Genomic DNA, 19,382 nt, shown 5'->3' on the forward strand with positions numbered 1-19,382 from the left:
AACTCCCAGTTACTATGGTGAACCATCTGTTATGAATAGGGGTCATACTGACGCCATACTGGGAGGATGGAAGCTAAAGGAATTTGCAGGAAATGGGAGTCTCCCTACTGAGAAACAGAGGAGAAAGGATGAAGACTAAGATAACAGCAGCAGCACTTCTTTTCCTTAAACTGAACTTTGTACAACACACAGCTGACTGTCATACCCTTTGCTTTACAGCATGCCCTGCCTGAAGAATCTGAAGAATTTCAGTAAGTCATATGTAATGTAAAGTTCACAGTATAGCTGTCAATGCCTAAATCGTCAATTTGAAGCAACCACAGTTACGTCAGCAATCCTTTACCAAGATTGGAGCTTTTAGCAACCAACAAGCAGCAAGTGTTAAGCCTATATATGTAATTCAATATATATAAATAAAATCTACAGTAAAGGTTATATAAAACAACACTTAAAGAGACCTGAAGCCCTAGCAAACACAAGCTGTTAATATTGGTAACACTTCGTTTTACAGGTCCGCACATTTCATGGTAATTAGGTGATAATTAGCAAGAAACCTATTTGAAATTTCTTTGGGATTACTGTCAAATTACCCCAATATTTACCTCAAAATGTATCAAAAATTACTTTATTGTAAACATTATTTAATAATTATATGCTAAAATAGCATATAGTCGTTAAAATAGGGCCCGTAGGCTTGAGAAACGGCTGTGCGATGCTCTTCATCGGAGGTGGAAAATTAATAGAAGACACTTCTGTTCAGGCACAAATCTCACTATTGTGTGACTTATTGTCTACACAAATGTTACCTGGTAGCTGATGTAATGATTCAGGGAGTTTTTTAAAGAAATTTCAAAGAAGTTATTTGCTAATAAATTAAATGTATTAAATAAATGATCAGCTATTGGGAAATAGCGGAATATAATAATTAAATAATGTATATCAAGTAATTTTCATTAAATTTTAAGGTAAATATTGGGGTAATTTGGCAGTAATTCTAAAGAAATTTCAAATAGGTTACTTGCTAATTATCATCTAATTACCATGAAATTTCCGGACCTGTAAAATGACGTATTACCTTAATATTTGCTGAGCTCCTGTCCAGTTAGTGTCACTACTCCTGTTAGGCTGATAGCTAGCAGGTATCAAGGAGTAAACAAACTAATCTCAGTGTTTTCTGACGCACTGAACAGATTTTGAAATGCGTGAATTAGGTTCACAGAAAGGCTATTCTAGTCAAGGTAAGATTGCACTTTCATTTTCATGCAGAGATTATCACACTAACAAAAGACATGCAGTAAAAACATTTTTTTTTTTTCCATACTAGGTGTATGAAAGCGGCGTTATTCACTAATACCTCTTCGGTTCAGAATAAATGAAAGCCAACACAGACAAACGCATGCACAATTCAGATCACCAAACATTAAATTTTCATACTTAAAGATCTGCGTAGGTAATTTGAGAGGATGAAAATAAGAAACCGTGCAAAACCAAAGTCATACACACATCAGATGTTTCTATTCTGGATCCTCCAGTTTTCTTGTATCTTGGCTGAGCAGAAGACTACATCTGTGACGAAGCAGCAATGTGTACAAGAGTCTGATGAAGTGATTGAAGAAGCAAAAGTCTCATCTAGTCCGCAGCACAGACAGACGCATTGCACCTGCAGTGACTATGCTGTACATAAGAGCAAGCCAAAGATGTAGCCCAGCCCAATGCGTCGCTCTCTCTGCTCTGTAACCCCTGCTCCTCCCTCCAGCTCTCTCCCATCCCTTTACTCAGCAAAACAACATCACCACTGCCTCACACTTCTCTCGAATCTTCTTTCCTGTACAAACTAAAAGACACAGACACACACAAACACACTGAGTATGGCAATCCGTTTTAACATTTAATAGCTAAGCTTGCTTATTAACATTAGAGATATCCACAATTGTGCTTTGACTAGTCGTAATTACATTGTGACTAGTCAGAATTCAAGATATCTATAACGTCACTGTGACTAGTCAAAACGACAGTTAGAGATATCTATAATTCAGTTTTGACTATCCTAATTAACAGTTACAGATATATCATAACGTCATCATGACTAGTCAGAGTTGTTGTGCATGACGTCGCTCATGCGAGGCTTCCCATTGGATATTGGCCCAACAAAGCGTCTGAACAGTATTAAGCAGAAGCTTTTGCTAACTTCGGTAAAGTTGGAAATATATTCACAGATTCAAACTTCCCGGATCAATAACTCATTAGCGAAACGTTGTTAAAACACAAACGACGGCTCTTTCTAACCGTAGTAATGTAGACAATGAGCTATACAACCTCATTTTAATCAAAACGAGCCGTCATCCGAGCTGGACACATAACATCGCCCTATATGTGCAGACGGCCGTGAGGCGAGCGGTCAGGGACCGCTGTGGATCAGATAGTTAGGAAAACGCCATGAAACAGAAAGAGCCAATCCTCAAGGAATTTGTGGCGAACGAGAGGTGTGTTCACTAGAGAGCTGTGGTCGAAATTTACAGCGTATTGTAGATTTATTGTCTCCAGACACACTTTATAAACCCGTACGGCTGCAGTGCAGCGCCATAGTATGTTTGAATAGCTTCCGCCTCCCACTTGCTGTAGCGGCTGACGTGATTACAGATATCTGCAACGTCGTATCGCCGAGTCAAAACTCTAATTCAAGATATCTGTAATTACATTGTGACATTTTGATATCTACGTCATTCTGACTAGTCAAAATGTAATCTTAGATATCTAAAAAGGACAATGTAGATATCTACAATTGAGGGGGAATTAAAGATATCTTGAACTGGAATTATGACTAGTCAGAATTAAATTGTAGCTATCTGAAACTGGAATTACGGATATCCACAATTCAATTACAGATATCCGTAACTGAATTGTGGACATCCGTAATGACAAACCCCATACAAATGAATAGCAAAACTAGTTTGAATCGTACTAGTCAAAATGTAATTACGGATATCTTCAATTCAAGTTTTGACTAGGCAAAATGACGTTGCAGATATCTCTGATGAATATCCTGTCTAGCTATTAAATGTTAAAAAGGCTTGCCATACAGTGAGACAAACATGGATGTTACCTTGAGTTTGGGTTTAGTAAAGGTCGACATGCTGTCAATCTGTGTAGGGCATAACATTGATCGCACAATCAGTAAGAAGCAATCAGCAGTAGCAGTAGGTAGTCAGAATAAGAAGATGCTTTCACAGGAAGCATTATGTCTTAAGTCCATCATGATCATGTTTCAGCAGTCAATGCAATTGTGAATCACTGTACATTTGAGATGGAAACAACCTGAATCTTCCATACAAACAGAGTCTCACAATGTCTGGAAAGTAGCTCATGCCAGCAGTAGAATGACAGTGAGTTAGCAGACGGTACTTTATCTGAAGGCACAACCTGACAGCCATAGAGACAGGGAGGGCTTTATTTTATTTGGGTCACGGTCACCTTGGAGTTACAATGAAAACCGGTTGGGAGGGAGTCTGGAGAAGAGAAATATGTAGGTTTCTATTCACTGTAGCACAGACCTTGACATATAGCCATATCTAGCCTATATAGTTGTGTTCAAATGCTGCAGGTTATCAATATTACTCAACGACAGAAAAACAAAGAGGTTGTTTTCAAATGACTGCAGTGCTGACCCTGCAGAAACGACTGACCCCACCCTCCTTAAATGGTCTTCTAACAGCTTTATTACACGCACTGTACTAAAGGTTGTGATAGGTCTACTTTGCATTAGATTGGCTGGAACCACAGCTAACTGATGTAAATTTCCTGTTGCTCAAGTTCAGTTATTCTACCAAATGAACAAAACAATGTTAAAAGGCATTTCTTTCTTTGAAGAAAAAGAAAATAAGCTCTGATGCTGTCTAAGTCAGTTGTAGCATGGAGAACAAAATTCATATAATGTAATCAAGTGATGATTGTAATACAATCCAATTAAAACGGGGCAGTGTAGAGGGACATATAATTCGCCCTGGGAATATCTAGGAAGTATTTTGGGCGGTACAGCTCAAAGTGCTGTCCCATTTTGCTTCCATGTTTCTGTATTACAGCAACATTAGGTCAGGCTCCAGCGCTTATTTAGATTCTGCTCATACAATTTTAAACCGAAGACAGTGAAAACTGTCCTGTTTATACTTTGTCAAGCTTAGAAAAGGCTCATAATGTCTGGATCAATAATACTCTCCTATTCTCTTTTGCTGCCATTTCACATTTAGCTGGCAGGGGGGCTACCTGGAGTTGAGGTCAGTAAGTTGTAGCAGTGCAACCACGACACTCATCAGGGAGGTCACCGGATGGATGGATAAATAAATCTATACTCCTATCATAAAGCAACTCGTTATGCTTATCAAATGGCAGAACGGCTTCAAAAGCATCTACTATAGCCGTGGCCCAAGCCCACAAAATATTCAACATTAATATTGTAAATGGTGAATGCACAAAGACAAATATCCAAATAGTACAAACATATAATGTCACTATAACCTGACAGTAGTGCATGGGACCGGTAATCTGAAGAAAAAAAAAAGTGCCTCCGTGTCCTCAGGTGCTCCTAACGGCATCTACAAGATTTCATAGACCGGAGGAAAACAACCAGTCAGAGCTGATCTGAGGTCTGCCGTCCAGCTTCCATCTGGAAGAGCCACGAGTCAATCACGCAAAAACTCCAACCAAACGGTCAAACTAGGCAGCGCTGATCAAATATGAATCAATAATCTGTTACTGTAAGGCCTATTTCTCGCCTCAAATGTTTTCAGAAACATCTTATAGTGTACTGTTTAACTGTACAATGAGAATGTTTGTGACCCGGCAGCCATGTTGAGATATCTTGAGGAAACACCAAGCATTGCCCGCCAGCCAAGGCACAGCCAATAGGAACGCTCTCTCTCTCTCTCCGAAATGATCTGTGATTGGCCAAAGTCTCCCGTCACTGGCTAGATTTTTTTAAAAGCCTGAAAACAGAGCAATGCGGAGGTGCAGAAGTCTAGTTTTCTCTCAGAACACTTGGATTACAATATGCTGAAAGGTTATGGGATTTCTGTCCAATTATGCCCAAAAATTGTTGCCTACTGAAGCTTTAAACAATGTTTACCTATGGCATGGATTCCTATGGCACTCCTTTCATTTCCATGGTGCTTAATCACTATCTTGTAGACTGTAGCTTTCTATCTGAATTCCTCTGATGAGTGGAGGGGCAGTTGGTATGTGGAGAACTTGGCACCACCCTGACAAAGCCAGTATAGCTGAAGTGTGAAATAGCACTGTTGTGTTATCAAAAGTCCAGCTGTTTTTTACACTGTCCACAGCTGTGTATGCAAAACTATACACTATCTAATGTACATTACGTACCGGTCTGCTGGAAATACCAGTCTTTTCATAGCCTGGGCCCACTCCTTATATTCCTATCCTTGTAATTTATTTTTTCTTATTGACAATATGTCTGTATTTGAGTGCCTTAACTGTTATAGTAAGAATTATGACCAATAATGAGCCACTGTTGAATGAGTGGGAGATAAAAAGCTACGTTTTTTAGTATAGTTTTGGTTGAGCTTATGCTTCAATGTATGATGATGGCCTTAGTTTATAATTTCATCATATTTATATGAAAATAACAAAGCTGCATTTTGTTTTGTACTAATTACTGTAGAAGACCTATTCTTTCAGTTAAGATTTGTCAATGAAGAAGTGTTTGTTTTTTATGTAAGCCATACTTTTGTTAAGGCAAACATTTGCAAATTGTTCATACATTTGAGAATATGGACACATGACACTGTCTGCATTTCAATAATTGCAGAGGACTAAGAGGACTGACAGCTGGGGACATATGTCCAAGAGGTATTCAACTGCTCTGGGCGGCTCCCTTTTCAGCCATGGCCGACAGGAATGCAGCTACACATAACCTTGCCATTATTAATCCTAGTGGTATTTCATTCATTGATTCATTCATTCAAAACACACAATGTATAAACTGTGATTGAAAACTTATTACAATGCATACTGGTCAGATTTGGTCACTGAAAACGTACATTACTGTTGTAAACTAGGTGGCTAACAGATGACAAGCAGCTCATGACAAACGTTACGTTATGTTATGTTCGCTAACACGTTAAACCAGCATTATTATACTAGTTTAAGTTAAATAAATCGACTTGTGAATGCTTTAATCCACCGTTTTGTTTGTAACTGTAACGGTTGGATGTCAATGCAAGCTGGTGTCATTTGGTAGGTCGGTTAATGCAATTTAACATTTAACTAAAGTTAGCTAGGAACATATCTAACCCACAGACAGCTTTAAAAGGCAAACTAGCACACCGTGTACCGTTATTTTACCGACCCACCGTGCTGTGATAATCAATCAACAAAAGGGAGTGCCTGCAGCCAGCTAGCTCCACGGCTAACGTTAGCCGCTAAGCTAACTAGCTAGAGAGCACAAATTGAATTAAACAGAGCAGAGCAACGAGGAGAACACGGACTATTTAGTGCTATGAATCCGTTTTAAAACAATTCAAACAATGTAAGCATGTTTCATACCTCGGGCTGTTGTCGAAGGAGCTTAAGAAGAAGTGGTGGTGGTGTTTGACCAAGCGGATCTGCGGAGAAGGATGCTAGTCTTCGACTGCACTCTCTCTCTACTGGGTGGGCTGTTTTTTTGTGTGACGTAATTCTCTGCAGCTGTACGGAAAAGAACGATGATTACCGGAAGTACCCGAAGCTCTTCACAGCATAACGTGCCCAACAAAAAGTTTATTCTACCCTTGTCATATTCTTCTTATAATGTGCTTTTGTGTGTATAATGTTGTTGTTGTTTTTTTTAAAGATTTATTTTTATTAGCAAAAGACTTATTTTACAATTCAGTTCCAACGTGTATCCACGTGTTATTTTGTTATTAAAATAAATATTGAAACTAGAAAAAAAAAATTCAAATAAAATAACAAGTAATTAATTAATTAATAATTATAGAAAAAAAATGTGGTAATGATATATTATTGAAAATGAACCAATCCTTGTATCATATATATACATATACATATATATATATTTATATTCATATGTATATAAATATAAATATACATATATATATATATACATAATAATAATAATAATAATAATAATAATAATAATAATAATAATAATAGTAATAATAATAACAACAACAACAATCATAACAATGAGTAAGTGAAAATATAAAAAATATAAGATACATTCAAAGTAATGATTGAAATAATAAAGACAAATAATTAGAAAATAAAAAACATAAAAACATATATAAAAAAATAATAATAACAATAATAATAATAATATTGAATACAATTTATATAAATAATAAGCACACATATCTAGTGCACATACACGTTTATAACTTTGAATGCGTCAGTAGTGATCATGGTTTGAAGAAATAATAATTGTAGAAAATAAAACTTAAATCAATTTTAAAAAATTAAAAAGATTCTCATGTACATGCACACACATACATCAACACATCTTAGGGTTGGTCCAGGAGGAGTTGTACGTTTGTGGCCATCTAGTTCCAAAGAGGGCAAAATATTGAATAAGGGTCCCCAAATTTTATTAAAGCTTTCAGTTTTTTTTCTTACATTATACAATATCTTTTCAGGTGTGCAGTAAGACACCAGTTAATTTATCCATTGCCTTACTGATGGTGAATTTTCAGACTTCCAGTTGGTTAGAATGCATTTTTTCAATGCAGTGCTAGCAAGTAAAATGTATTTTTCAGACTTACATTTCCTTCCCGACTATACAGGAATACACTTTGTAAGACAAACCGTGGATAATTGGCAGGACAGAAGGACATACTGTTTCCTGCTCATGCACATTTTCTAGTCACACGTAATAGAATTAGTGCTGATCAATGCAGGGCTGGGTGTTTTAATTTTATTATGAGACATTATGCTCCCATCCCTGCAGTCTCAGGCTGTAATGTTGATACAGAATGCTCTGTGTAACTTATCAATAAACTGACTTTCAATGACTATCAATTATTAACACTGAGCTGCAAAGTCAGTGTGTTCATAAAAAGCATTCAGCCCTTACATAATCTTTCTATGATCATCAGTGTTGTCTGTGAGACTCCTTCAGCAGTCTATCAGCTGACTGTCACAAGGATTTATTTAGACAATACATCATTTGTTTATGATGAGCTGTTACATATTGGATGATATATTATTTTGCCTGCCTCATTTCTATTTGAACTGCCCTCTCCTAATGTTAAGTTAAACATTGCTACATTTAACCCCCTGAAACCCACAATAGAACTGTTTTCTTGTCTTTTTTAGGGGGGTACAGGGGGTCTTTAGGGGGAGATGGCAGGTCAACAGTAGATGTCACATAGAAGTGGTGTACATCATCTGAAAGCTGGGAAGATTTATAAAAATGATCAATAATCCCTCCAAAATACAACATTAAGACACCAAGACCTTGAGGAACACCATAGAAAAAGCCATGCTGTGATTTGGTATCAAAAGCTTTTGACATTTTGAGATTTCTGCAAGAATTGCATTTTTCTGCAATCGGATGGCGAGCATTTCTGTTGTGTAAACTGCTCAGAAACCTCCTTATTGTCAATCTACCTAGGAAAGCCATCCATCCTCTGAATGCTCTAGGTCTGTAGTTTGTGTTTGTAAAGTTTCATGAGGCTGTGATTATCCTAGAGGTCACCACAGGTCATTTTATACAGAGAGGTCAAGTTTAAAAAAATTGTCTCACTACAATGAAATGGCTGCTATGGGGACTAACATCATCACACATGAATACAGTTGGGCTCGTTGGATCCACAAGAGTCTCAGCTTTACAGTGAAACCCAATTTATGTAATCCAAGACTGTTTAGGGACCCCAGTATGCAGAAATATTCAAATACACCATTTTAGAATAGGCGAAAATAACACATTTATACTGCATGAAAAAAAAACTACATGTGATTATATTAAGTGTGCATGTCTGTAAAGGGGAGACTCGTGGGTACCCATAGATCCCATTTTCATCCACATATCTTGAGGTCAGAGGTCAAGGGACCCCTTTGAAATAGCATGACATGTTGGTACCAATGGATTCCTTAGGTTGTCTAGTTTCATATATCTATAGCTTCACTCTAGGCCTAAAACTGAACCTACTGAAAGACAGTAAAGTCCGTCGCGATCACGGGGTTAAGCTTAACTCAACAGAGATGCACTGTTGTGATGAGGCTGCTCATAGACAGTAAATAATGGAATGCTGCTCCAGGACAATATGACAACAGCAATGATGGCTCATTGACAGCTTCTTTGGATGACAAACAGATGACTACAAACAGGTCACTAATTGTATGTCAGTGGACCAACATCAAAAAGTGTTACGTCCATTTGTATCATCTTCATAACACAATGTGACAAAAAAGAAAAAAGTTGAGAAAACGACAAACGCACTCAATCTTCACACAGTTTGACTCCGGTGGAAGTTTTGTTTTTTAATTGATGCTTTTAAAGTTACTCACGGTGGATATAAATTATTCAGTCATTAAATACACTCCATGAGCGAGCAACAACTATTGGTTCCAATACCTGAAACTGTAAACCCAAAATAATTGTTTTGACACACGCTGTCTTGTACCAGCCAAAGGACAGCAATAGCACCAATGTTTTCTGCTCCATGCAATCAAAAAGCACAAATACATTTAAGCACATAATGTGTCATAGGTGGCTTGGCTACAGAGTTGTATAAATGTTAAAAAAAAACAGAAACAAAAATAGTTTTAATATATAGCAGTACAAATACAGTATGTAGTCTGTTCATTCTGGTAAAAGACATATTACCTCAAGTCATGACTGGCTGAGGGTGAAAATAAAAGATGGAGTGAAGGCTTGATAAAGAAAAGGAGCCACTTCCATTGTTTGTTTTTGGCATGTAAAACACTGACTTCAATATCCAATCATATATTTCTGAAGAAAACATTCAATCTGAAAAGCTCCAAGGTGCCATCAAAACTAATCGGTTAAAATCAGAAGCTTTTGTAAAGACTGAAAATACACATGCCAGTATTTGGTGTTGTGTTGTTGTGCTTTTTAGGATTCTTTTAGTATATTTATTTTTTAACTATTTAATCCAATGATATATTTTATTGTCTACCAATTCAGTTCTAAATAATCTTTATTGCTTATAATACACCGCTGACGGACGGGCTTGTCAGATGGGTGAGGGGGCACGCGGTGAGCTGCCGAGGGCCAGGTCTCCAAACACATTGGCGTAGGAGGCTTTGAGGAACTGGACGTAGTTCTGTAGGCTTCGGTTCGTGCTGTCCGACTGCTCCAGGCGATCCTTCACATCCTGCAGTCGGCTCTGGTACCGCCGCTCCACCTGAGCATCAAAAATACACACCTTACAGACCTTACTCACACAGCTGATACATCCAAATCTTGAGTTAATTATAGTGGAGGCCTTCACCTCCTCTTTGCCGCGTCGCAGTTGGTTGATTTCTGAGGTAGTCCTGCTAAGTTGAGCCTCTAGGGCCAGTATCTTGGACTGGGTGGAGCGTTCTTTTGTGGCAGCGAGTCCTCTGGTCTCTGCCATCTAGAGATAAATATGACACATTGGACTTAATGACTGGGCAACAGAGGGAGAAATAGTACTCACCTGCAAACATGTTCTACGTTTTCTGATGCAGTACTAATGATGATCGACTACTGTATTCTTTAATCTTTGTAAGACAATGTTCGGTATCAGACCTGTTGGCGAGCATCACCCAGAGCCTCCTCCAGCCTTCGGCTCAGCAGGGAACATTCCCTTGTTTTTTCTTCCAGACAGAGCTGATTGCTGTGGATGGCGTCTTCCCGTTTGGTAACGACCGCCAGCAGGTCGCTGTTCTGACTGCCAGCATCCTCCAGCTTTCTGCAGGATGACACAAGACAGGACAGCAAAAACAACGAACAGTTAGAACAAACAGTTAACAAGTGCACTGACTAAAATTTGTTACAAGCTACACTTACAGTACTAGTTCAACACCCAGTTGAGGGCAATTAAGGTACTTTAAAACCCATAGTGCCCGATTGCCGTAATTTGCATAAAAAACCTAATTAAGGGGGGGTCCCCCTGCTCTGAACAAAGTGCCAGAGCCAAGAGAAAAGCAGAAATGGTGACTGACCTTTCCAAACTCTCCACTCGCTGCTGAAGCTGTCTGTTCTCCTCCAGCTGCAACGTTTTCTTCTGTCTTAGAAGCTCTACTTGACTGCCCTGGGTCTCCACCTACCACACAACAAGACAAGTCCTGCATCAGATGACTTGGACTGTGTATCCAAGTATTTGGTTTCCTACTTAGAGCTTTTACCAAAACTAATTGCATGTGTGTGTGATCTGACTATAAGTTCTAGCAATATGTATGTGGTACTTTAAAACATTTTAATGCGAGCCGAAATAAATTTATTGGCAAACCTCAACAATAAATTTGTTGGAGATTAATAGTGGCCTCACATACCAATGTTGTTTTCAGTGCTACTGCAATTCAAAATGAAAACAACATTACTCTTAAATCCTATGCCTTCCTTTCACTTATTATTCTCCCTAGTGTTATGAATTAAATGTATGAAGTTAATTTTCTATCTTCCAATGACAAAACCTCTGCTTGTGCTGAAAGTATAGCGCTTACTTCCTATTTAGTTCCACAAAAAAAAATAGTTTGTACCATAACCATTCAGCAAATTTCAAAGTCAGTGTTGTTATATCGGATTCATTTTCAAATTAGCAATTCAACTTGGAATTTAAATCATTATCTTGTGATGCTAACTTGAGTTCATATGCGTAGGACTGTTGTGACCTTCATGCGGAGATCAGTCAGGGTTGTGCTGAGCTCCATGACGCGTCTCTCCTGGATGCGCTCCTTGTCCTGAGCCTCCTGCAGCTGGAATTGGGAGCGTCGTAAGGCTTCGGGAAGAGGCTCCAGCTCCGCCAGTCGTCCCAGCAGCTCCCTGCGCACCACCTCTATTTCCTGCTGCAGCTCCCCGCGCACCGCCTGGGCCTCCTGCTCTGCCTGAGCCAGCCGAGCACGGTACTCCTCCGCTTCGGCCCGGGTTTTTCCAACCTATGCAGTGTTGGTTAACAGAAAGAAAAGCTGAGTTTTCATGAACATTAAAAGTGTCCATGGGACACTAATTATCACCTAATTACCATGAGATTTGCGGACCTGTAAAATGAAGTGTTACCAAATCTCACACTGTTGCATTCCTAGTAGTACAGTAGGCTTCACATACCTGGATCTTATAGCTGTCCAGCAGGCTTTCATATTGCTGGATCGAAGCTTTGACCTGCTGGAGCTCTGACTGAGACAAGGCCAGCTTCTCTTCCACCGCAGAGGCGGTAGCCTGACAGGAACACATGATGTGTCGTTAGTTATCATATAAACAGGACTGTCCAGCCTCATAAGGTGATATAAGTCAATCTAAGTCTATTTGAATGAAAAATGGAGGTAGGAAGGACAATACCCGAGACACAAACGCAAAACATATGTAGAAATTTTGATCAGGGTATGGTCGGGTTACCATTCAATAAATGTGTTCTCTCTGTTAAGTGAATTACTCTCTGGACTAGTTGGCTGTTTCACCTTGAGGGACTGCTTCTCCAGTTTGGCAGCGGTGCTCTCTGTGGTCAGTCCGTGCATGTGATCCAGCAGAGTTTCTCTCTCCGCTCGGCCTTTATCTCCCGTACTCTGCAGCTGCTCCGTCAGCTCTGCTATACGGCTGCATTACATGACACAACAGTTGTCATATTTTCACTTGTATGACCAAAATGAACAGTCCTGAACCAGCCTTTCCACACACAGCTGTCACTCTCTTGCATGCATTATTTAGCCGTCTTTCAGCTGTGAATAGGACCTCCTGGCAAACTAAAATTGGTGCCAAATCTCTAGTTTCTAAGTGTCCGATTATCATAACGACAGACCGTTATACTTGTCTGCAGTCGGAGCCGTAACGGAGCTGTAGTTACCTGTTCAACAGTGACAGATCAATCTTCAGTTTACTCTTGTCTTTCACTTCTTGGGCATGGCAACTTTGCCAGGTCTCAGCTGCTGATAGCGCATCAACCACCTGCTTCTCCTGTTAAAAATAAATAAAAACAGTGGATTGTTTTTACTTGAGTCCGTTACAGACACACAAAAAGTGTCACAAACCAGTGCAAAAGAGTGTGTGTGTGTGTGTGTGTGTGTGTGTGTGTGTGTGTGTGTGTGTGTGTGTGTGAGATAGGGCTTGACCAAATGCCAAGAGGAATAACTGAATAAGTTTCTTTAACAGTTGGTCAGTAATATAATAATTGACAAAAGCACCTAGTGAGGATGTTATAGTTAATTATATGAACCCAACATGTCTGTGTCTTGTGTGTGTTTGTGTGTGTGTGTGTGTGTGTGTGTGTGTGTCTGACTAATCAATCTAAAGCTTTAGTAGAACAGCCTGCCTGCTCTGTGACACGGCCCTACCATGTCCAGTAGCTGAACGCTCAACTGGCCTGCAGTGTCCTCGCTGCGCTCAGCTCGCTGCTTCTGGGCTCGCGTGGCTCGTTTCAGAGCCTCTCGGTTTGTGCCGGCCCGCTGCCTCAGCCTCACCAGCTGCTCCGTCAGATGCTCCATCTCCACCTTCTGCTGGATGGCTGCTCGCTCCAGGTTCTGAACCAAAGGAAGGGACAAAACCAAAGGGTGGGTTCACTGTTTGTGCTTTCCATTGATATGTCAAATTATCAGACAACAGTTCAGACATGTTGAAAGAATGAGTCTGACTGCACAAGAATATTGACAAAAACAAGAGGGATCAGCAGCATAGCTGCTAGGACAGACATCTCCCATGTCAAACCTTTATCTGCACAGTGAGCCGGTTGTTGTCAGCTTCTTTGCTCCTGAGCTGTCTTTGTAAATGAGCTCTTGCTGACTCCAGACTCTTGGTCAAACCAGCTGTGCTCTTTGCATTGTCCTGCACTCCCAAAATACAGCGGAATTTACATTAGAGACAAACACATATTCTGCTTTACATACTGTAAGTAATGGATTTAATTCCTCAGTAAGATATTGCTTTGTTTTGGATCCCTGTTTGAGATCACTCCACAGTTTGACAGAGCTGTATTTACAGTAAAGAGCTCACCTTTTCAGTATCTATAAGTGTGGAGAGTTGTTCAACCTCTCTGTCCTTCTCTTGAAGTTTCACCACAAGATGCTGTAAAAGGAAAAGTGAGCTTTACTTATAGAGCACATTTCATACACAGGGGGAGTACTCAGTGTTATACATGAAGATTAAAAAGAAAAAAAACACAATACATGGGAAATGCATATAATAAGTATCAGCCTGTCTAATGAAAGAAAAAATAGACAAAACATTTTAGGCTAATTAAAATTAAATAAATTAGATTCTTCTATCATACTCACAGCATTTTCTGCCTCTGTGTCAGCCAGTCTCTTGACTAATGCATCTTTCTGCTCGGACACTCGGATTGACTCCATCTGCTCAAAAACAGTCCACCAAGACGCATGAAAGTTAGTCGCGTCTCGACTTGTATTGATCTGTCAGGTACACACATTACCTTGGACCCGTGAAGCTCTCTGAGAAGGTGCCGCAGACTTTGGTTTGTGGCCTCAAAGGTCTCCAGTTTCTGTAGCAACAGCTCCTTTTGATGGGCCAATGCTGAAGACTCCGAGCCAGACAGCGTCTTCACCAGCAACCAGAGAGACAGAGAGGAGCAAAGTCATAGGTTTACCAAAGAGGGTTGTGAGAACTTATTCTGACAAATCACTGAATAGCATCATATAATATAAACATTAATTCTGGCCATTTATGACAACTAAATGAGCTATTCTTTGCTCCAGAAAAAGTCATGGGCTGCGGTCAAAAAGTAAAAAATAACGTCCTAGCTTTAGGCCTGACAGGACTGGACAGGACACAATATCAGTGTCAAATATTGAGTTAATACTCACAGTGCCAATAGCACCGCACAGTTTGGAAACAGATTCTCGCAGGGCGGTGACTTGCTTGGCAGCTGCTGTCCCATCGATCTCAGTCTCCACCAGTTTCCTGCGCAGAGCATCTTTGTGCTGTTGCATACTGCCCCCGTCTTGTCTGCAAGGACAAGAGTCCAGAATAACGCTGTAACCATTTGACAAATGTGTATATTGAAATTTTTCAAATAATATAAATTAAAAAAAGCAAACCTTAACACACCACATAAAGGCACTTTGAATATAATGCAAGTAAGGCAAATTCTGCTGTCGTATGTCGTACTTGCAGATGAGGTACTAAGATCACATCTTGGTGGAAAAGAAGAAAGAAAAAAAAAGAAAAAGAAAAATCCTACTGGTATTAATAACAAAACTGCTCAAAAAATAAAAATTTAAAAATTAAAAATAAAATAATATATAAACAATTTTTATAAAATATATAAATATATACACTGTATATATATAAAATAATATATATATATACACTGTATGTATATATATATATATACATATTATATGAATAAGAATAAGAATAAGAATAAGAATAAGAAGAAGAAGAAGAAGAAGAAGAAGAAGAAGAAGAAGAAGAAGAAGAAGAAGAAGAAGAAGAAGAAGAAGAAGAAGAAGAAGAAGAAAAAGAAGTGTTCAGTGTAATATTTGCCTTTTGTTGTCAGTCTCCACCAGCATCTTCTCCATTGATTTGCGTAATCGCGTGTTCTCCCACTCAGTCTCTTCGAGCTCTTTGGCCACCTCAGCCAGCTCCTCCTCCTGCTCCACGATCACCCGCTGGGAGACACTGAGCTGCTCCGTCTGACGCTCCAGCAGCTGCTCCTTCTTCCGCAGTTCCACCTGCACACGTTCAGATGTGCAAACATACACGCTTTTTGTCATATGGATTGTCTATGTTGTATTTTCATATGTATTTACTCCGTACACACGACATCTATTGCACGTTTGTCCCGTCCTGGTAGAGGGATCCCTCCTCTGTTGCTCTTCCTGAAGATACTTCCATTTTTTCCCCTGTTAAAAGGTTTTTTTGGTTAAGTTTTTCCTCATCCGATGAGAGGGTCGTACTGTAAAGGACAGAGGGTGTTGTATCCTGTGCAGATTGTAAAGCCCCCTGGGCTAAATTTATGATTTGTGATGTTGGGCTATACAAATTAAACTTGAAATTGGCTTGACATGTTAGCCTGAGAGGAACCTGATAAGGAAAGGACTTGTGTGCTTCAGACCTGCTGAGATCAAAGTGGAAACAGAGGAGAAACTGACCTCATTCTTCAGAGAGCCGACTTCAGTCAGTAAGCATTCAATCTTCCTCTCATACTGGCTGATTCGTCCGTGAAGCCCTTCTTCTTCCTCTGATGAGAGGTCATCTACTCGCAGCACAGACTGGGAATGTTCAGATTCTGGTTCAGGGAGTGGTGGTGTGATCTCAAGGCAGTGCGTTGGCCCCTTGGTGCAAATTACACTTTCAGTAACACCAAATCTTTGACTGGAGAAGCTCTTTCACAATGCTGAGACAAAAACAAATCTCACAGAGGACGGGAGGGATTTAGGTGTAATTTTCCTTTAAGATGTGTTACCTCCCACTTGTATGAAGCGTCCCGTGTGGAGTTCTTTCCTGGTGGTATCCATGGCATTCGAGTTTTGACCTTGGCTGTAGGACGGAGGTTTCCTCTGTCGATCTTAGTCTTCCCCTTTAAAACACAGAGTGTGTGCAGCAGCATGTCAGAGCCGTCTGTTAGGCCTTCATGCTGCATAATAACTACATCATATTAGAATAAGTGTGTACTATGACCAGGAGGGAGTGTTATGAGTTTCAAGATGTCATAACTTTTGATCGAGAAGGAGGAAGAAGAGGAGGAGGATGAAATAAGGAAGACAAATGATAAGTACACGGCAGACCACCTTCTGAGAATTTGTGTACTTTATCTAGACAACACAGAGATGTCAGTAATTTATTTTAATAAAGATTGATTGCTCCATAAGTGACAAATTGATGTTTAAAAATGCTTGATTTCCATCGACTGCAATGGTTCACATGAGGATAGAATTAAAAATGCTGTCAAAAATAAAGTTTTTAAGATAAAATTCTGCAATTTACCACCCTACATCTACCGTGACCTCAAAATGTTGTCATTAATTTTCATGAACATTGGAGCTTTATTTAGCGAGAATTTGCAGTAGCTGTGTACAGTACTGCTCACACTAAAACGTTTTGATGGACTGTGGGCTAAATGTTTTGATAATTCAAAAATCTGTCTGGATGGTTTGTGGAGTCTGAAGATGCAACGCAGCAAGTTTGGTGGCAATTGATCAAAAAATGTAGGAGGAGAAGAAGCTGCCCGGCCCCTAATGAGATCAAGGAGATACATATATTCGATATGTGCACATTTACAATAAAAAAAGAATAAGTGAAAACAGTAAAAAAGTAAAGATATCACTTTGACAGACAGTCCAAACATAAGTAGATCTCTTACCTGAGGCGTCCTGGCAGGACTCGTCCTAGCAGGACTCGTCCTCTGGCTCGTCACATGCACATGAACTGGTGTGTCTTCGTTGATGTGCAAATGAATTGGAGGTGACTTTGACCGAGCTCTCATCGCTTTCCTCTGTGAAATAGAGTGTGTTTAGTATCTCCAACCAATTTAACATGTTCACATCAGAATTTTACAATGGAAATCAGTGTTATAGTGCTGATGACATGAGTTCTACACAATTACAACATATGAGAGGTAATTTAAGATGTATTTGATCGCACCATTTTCCAGCCTTTCCCTCTAGATAAGGCAGTACACATTTCTGTACAACATATTTACAGCAATTACTACAATTATACACAAGTTCACACAAGTTATCTTGTTAATATCTTGTTTGCACATATTCATACTATATTTACACAAGCATTTATACAAGTTATCTGGTTTCAATATATCTGGTATCAAGTTAGTATTTTGCTTATATCTCATTCGCACAATCCATCTTGGAGGTGGTGGGAGAGAGGACGATGATGGCTAAGCTGTCATCCATGATGGAGAATGACTCCCACCCCATGCAGGACACCATCTCAGCACTGGAGAGCTCCTTCAGCGACAGGCTGCTCCACCCAAAGTGTGTGAAGGAGCACTATCCCAGGTCCTTCCTTCCTGCAGCTGTCAGACTCCACAACCAGCACTGCTCCCAGTAGACCACTTACACACCAAAAAACTGACAATAACCTGATATTTTCAGGTGGAATTTCATTCATTCATTCATTCTCACTGTGCAATATCATTTTCCACTTGTGCAATTTTGTTAATAGTCTATTTATTGTCAATACTGTATATACTGCTCCTATTTTTATACTTCCTTCTATTTAAATGGTTCATATTGTGTTACACTTTGTTTAGCTCTTTTTTTACTGTGTTAGCTGATGCATCTTGTTTTTTGCATTATCCCCTTTGCTGCTGTACACTGCAAATTCCCCCACTGTGGGACTAATAAAGGAATATCTGATCTTATCTTGTTAAACTTATCTGGCTAGCAACAGTTAGTGTCTTTTTTACTCAATTTGAAATAAATAGTAAATATCTGCTCACACAACTTCTCTTATTCACCTGAAACACATGCACTGACAATACTCTATGTGGCATTATAAATTCGGCTATACATTTAGATGATTTTGGTGAGTTTGTCAGTCTTAAAGAGTCAATCTAAAGGTAGTTCAGTAAGATGCACTGAAACATTAGCTACACATTAGCTTGACAGTTAGTTTTAGCTCATTAGCTGACAGCAGCCTTCTCTAACTAGCTAATAACTTACAAATTCGACTTACCATATAGCAAAATGTCTTCGTCAACACTTTAACAATATTTCCACTTGCAGAACAGTTTGTTTAGCAGGTAAAATAATAAGTAACGTTGGTTTAACATTAAAAAAAAAAAGTCTGTTGGAGTGAATGCTCGGATAAACTTCAACGCCTCTCTGATTGGTCAGTTTAAAGCACGTGATGTTTTTCTCCAACGGTGATTGGACCAGAGTCGACGTTTCTAACGTCTCTTAGCAACAACCACTCAACAAGCTGTGGAAGTTATCAGAGATACTCGGTGTGTTAAGATAACTCCCCCCCTGTTTTTAATGCACATCGTTATCTGAAAAGATAACTCCCCCCCTTTATGTATGCACATCGTCATCTGAACGGGAACTACAAAACCGCTAACCAAGTCTGCTGATGTGTTATCCAAATAACTGCAAATTTGTTTGGGAATGCTCACTACTAAAATACACCGTCAACTGAAACCTAAATCATTACATAAATCTATCTTGTAGAGGCGCACTGAACGTTTAGTGTAGTGCTGTAGTATCTCAACATGGCCACCGGAAGGCAGTAAAGAACCACAAATTCTCATTTCACCCCC

General features: G+C 39.4%; 2 protein-coding genes across 11 annotated transcripts in view; both read right to left on the bottom strand.

The window, feature by feature from the left end:
* The window catches only part of sptan1 (spectrin alpha, non-erythrocytic 1), a 36,740-nt gene extending 30,030 nt beyond the window's left edge, over positions 1-6,710 (bottom strand). For 8 of the 9 annotated variants that reach the window (XM_074617936.1, XM_074617935.1, XM_074617934.1 and 5 more), the window contains exon 1: positions 6,559-6,710. The gene's annotated coding sequence lies outside the window, so the exon portion shown is untranslated. Of the gene's footprint in view, positions 1-1,503; positions 1,658-6,558 lie in introns of those variants that run through there. The other variant, XM_074617928.1, reaches the window with a different exon arrangement.
* Positions 6,711-10,151: 3,441 nt separating this feature from the next.
* Positions 10,152-18,955, bottom strand: odf2a (outer dense fiber of sperm tails 2a). Of its 2 annotated transcripts, none has more exons than XM_074617872.1 (19): positions 18,800-18,955; positions 17,466-17,597; positions 16,569-16,682; positions 16,255-16,437; positions 15,647-15,834; positions 14,965-15,091; positions 14,574-14,699; positions 14,419-14,493; positions 14,138-14,209; positions 13,853-13,969; positions 13,483-13,668; positions 12,996-13,105; positions 12,613-12,748; positions 12,263-12,373; positions 11,830-12,093; positions 11,161-11,261; positions 10,745-10,907; positions 10,464-10,589; positions 10,152-10,376 (listed from the first exon to the last, which is right to left on the bottom strand). In XM_074617872.1, the coding sequence occupies exons 1-19, from the start codon at positions 18,800-18,802 to the stop codon at positions 10,206-10,208; spliced, it is 2,505 nt and encodes an 834-aa protein (XP_074473973.1). In that variant the 5' UTR covers positions 18,803-18,955; the 3' UTR covers positions 10,152-10,205. The 2 variants fall into 2 exon arrangements, with proteins under 2 accessions (XP_074473973.1, XP_074473974.1); XM_074617873.1 differs by lacking the exon at positions 18,800-18,955 and adding an exon at positions 17,961-18,433.
* Between the last annotated feature and the right edge of the window lie 427 nt (positions 18,956-19,382).

This window comes from Sebastes fasciatus, chromosome 19, assembly GCF_043250625.1.
Source record: "Sebastes fasciatus isolate fSebFas1 chromosome 19, fSebFas1.pri, whole genome shotgun sequence".
Lineage (NCBI taxonomy): Eukaryota > Metazoa > Chordata > Actinopteri > Perciformes > Sebastidae > Sebastes > Sebastes fasciatus.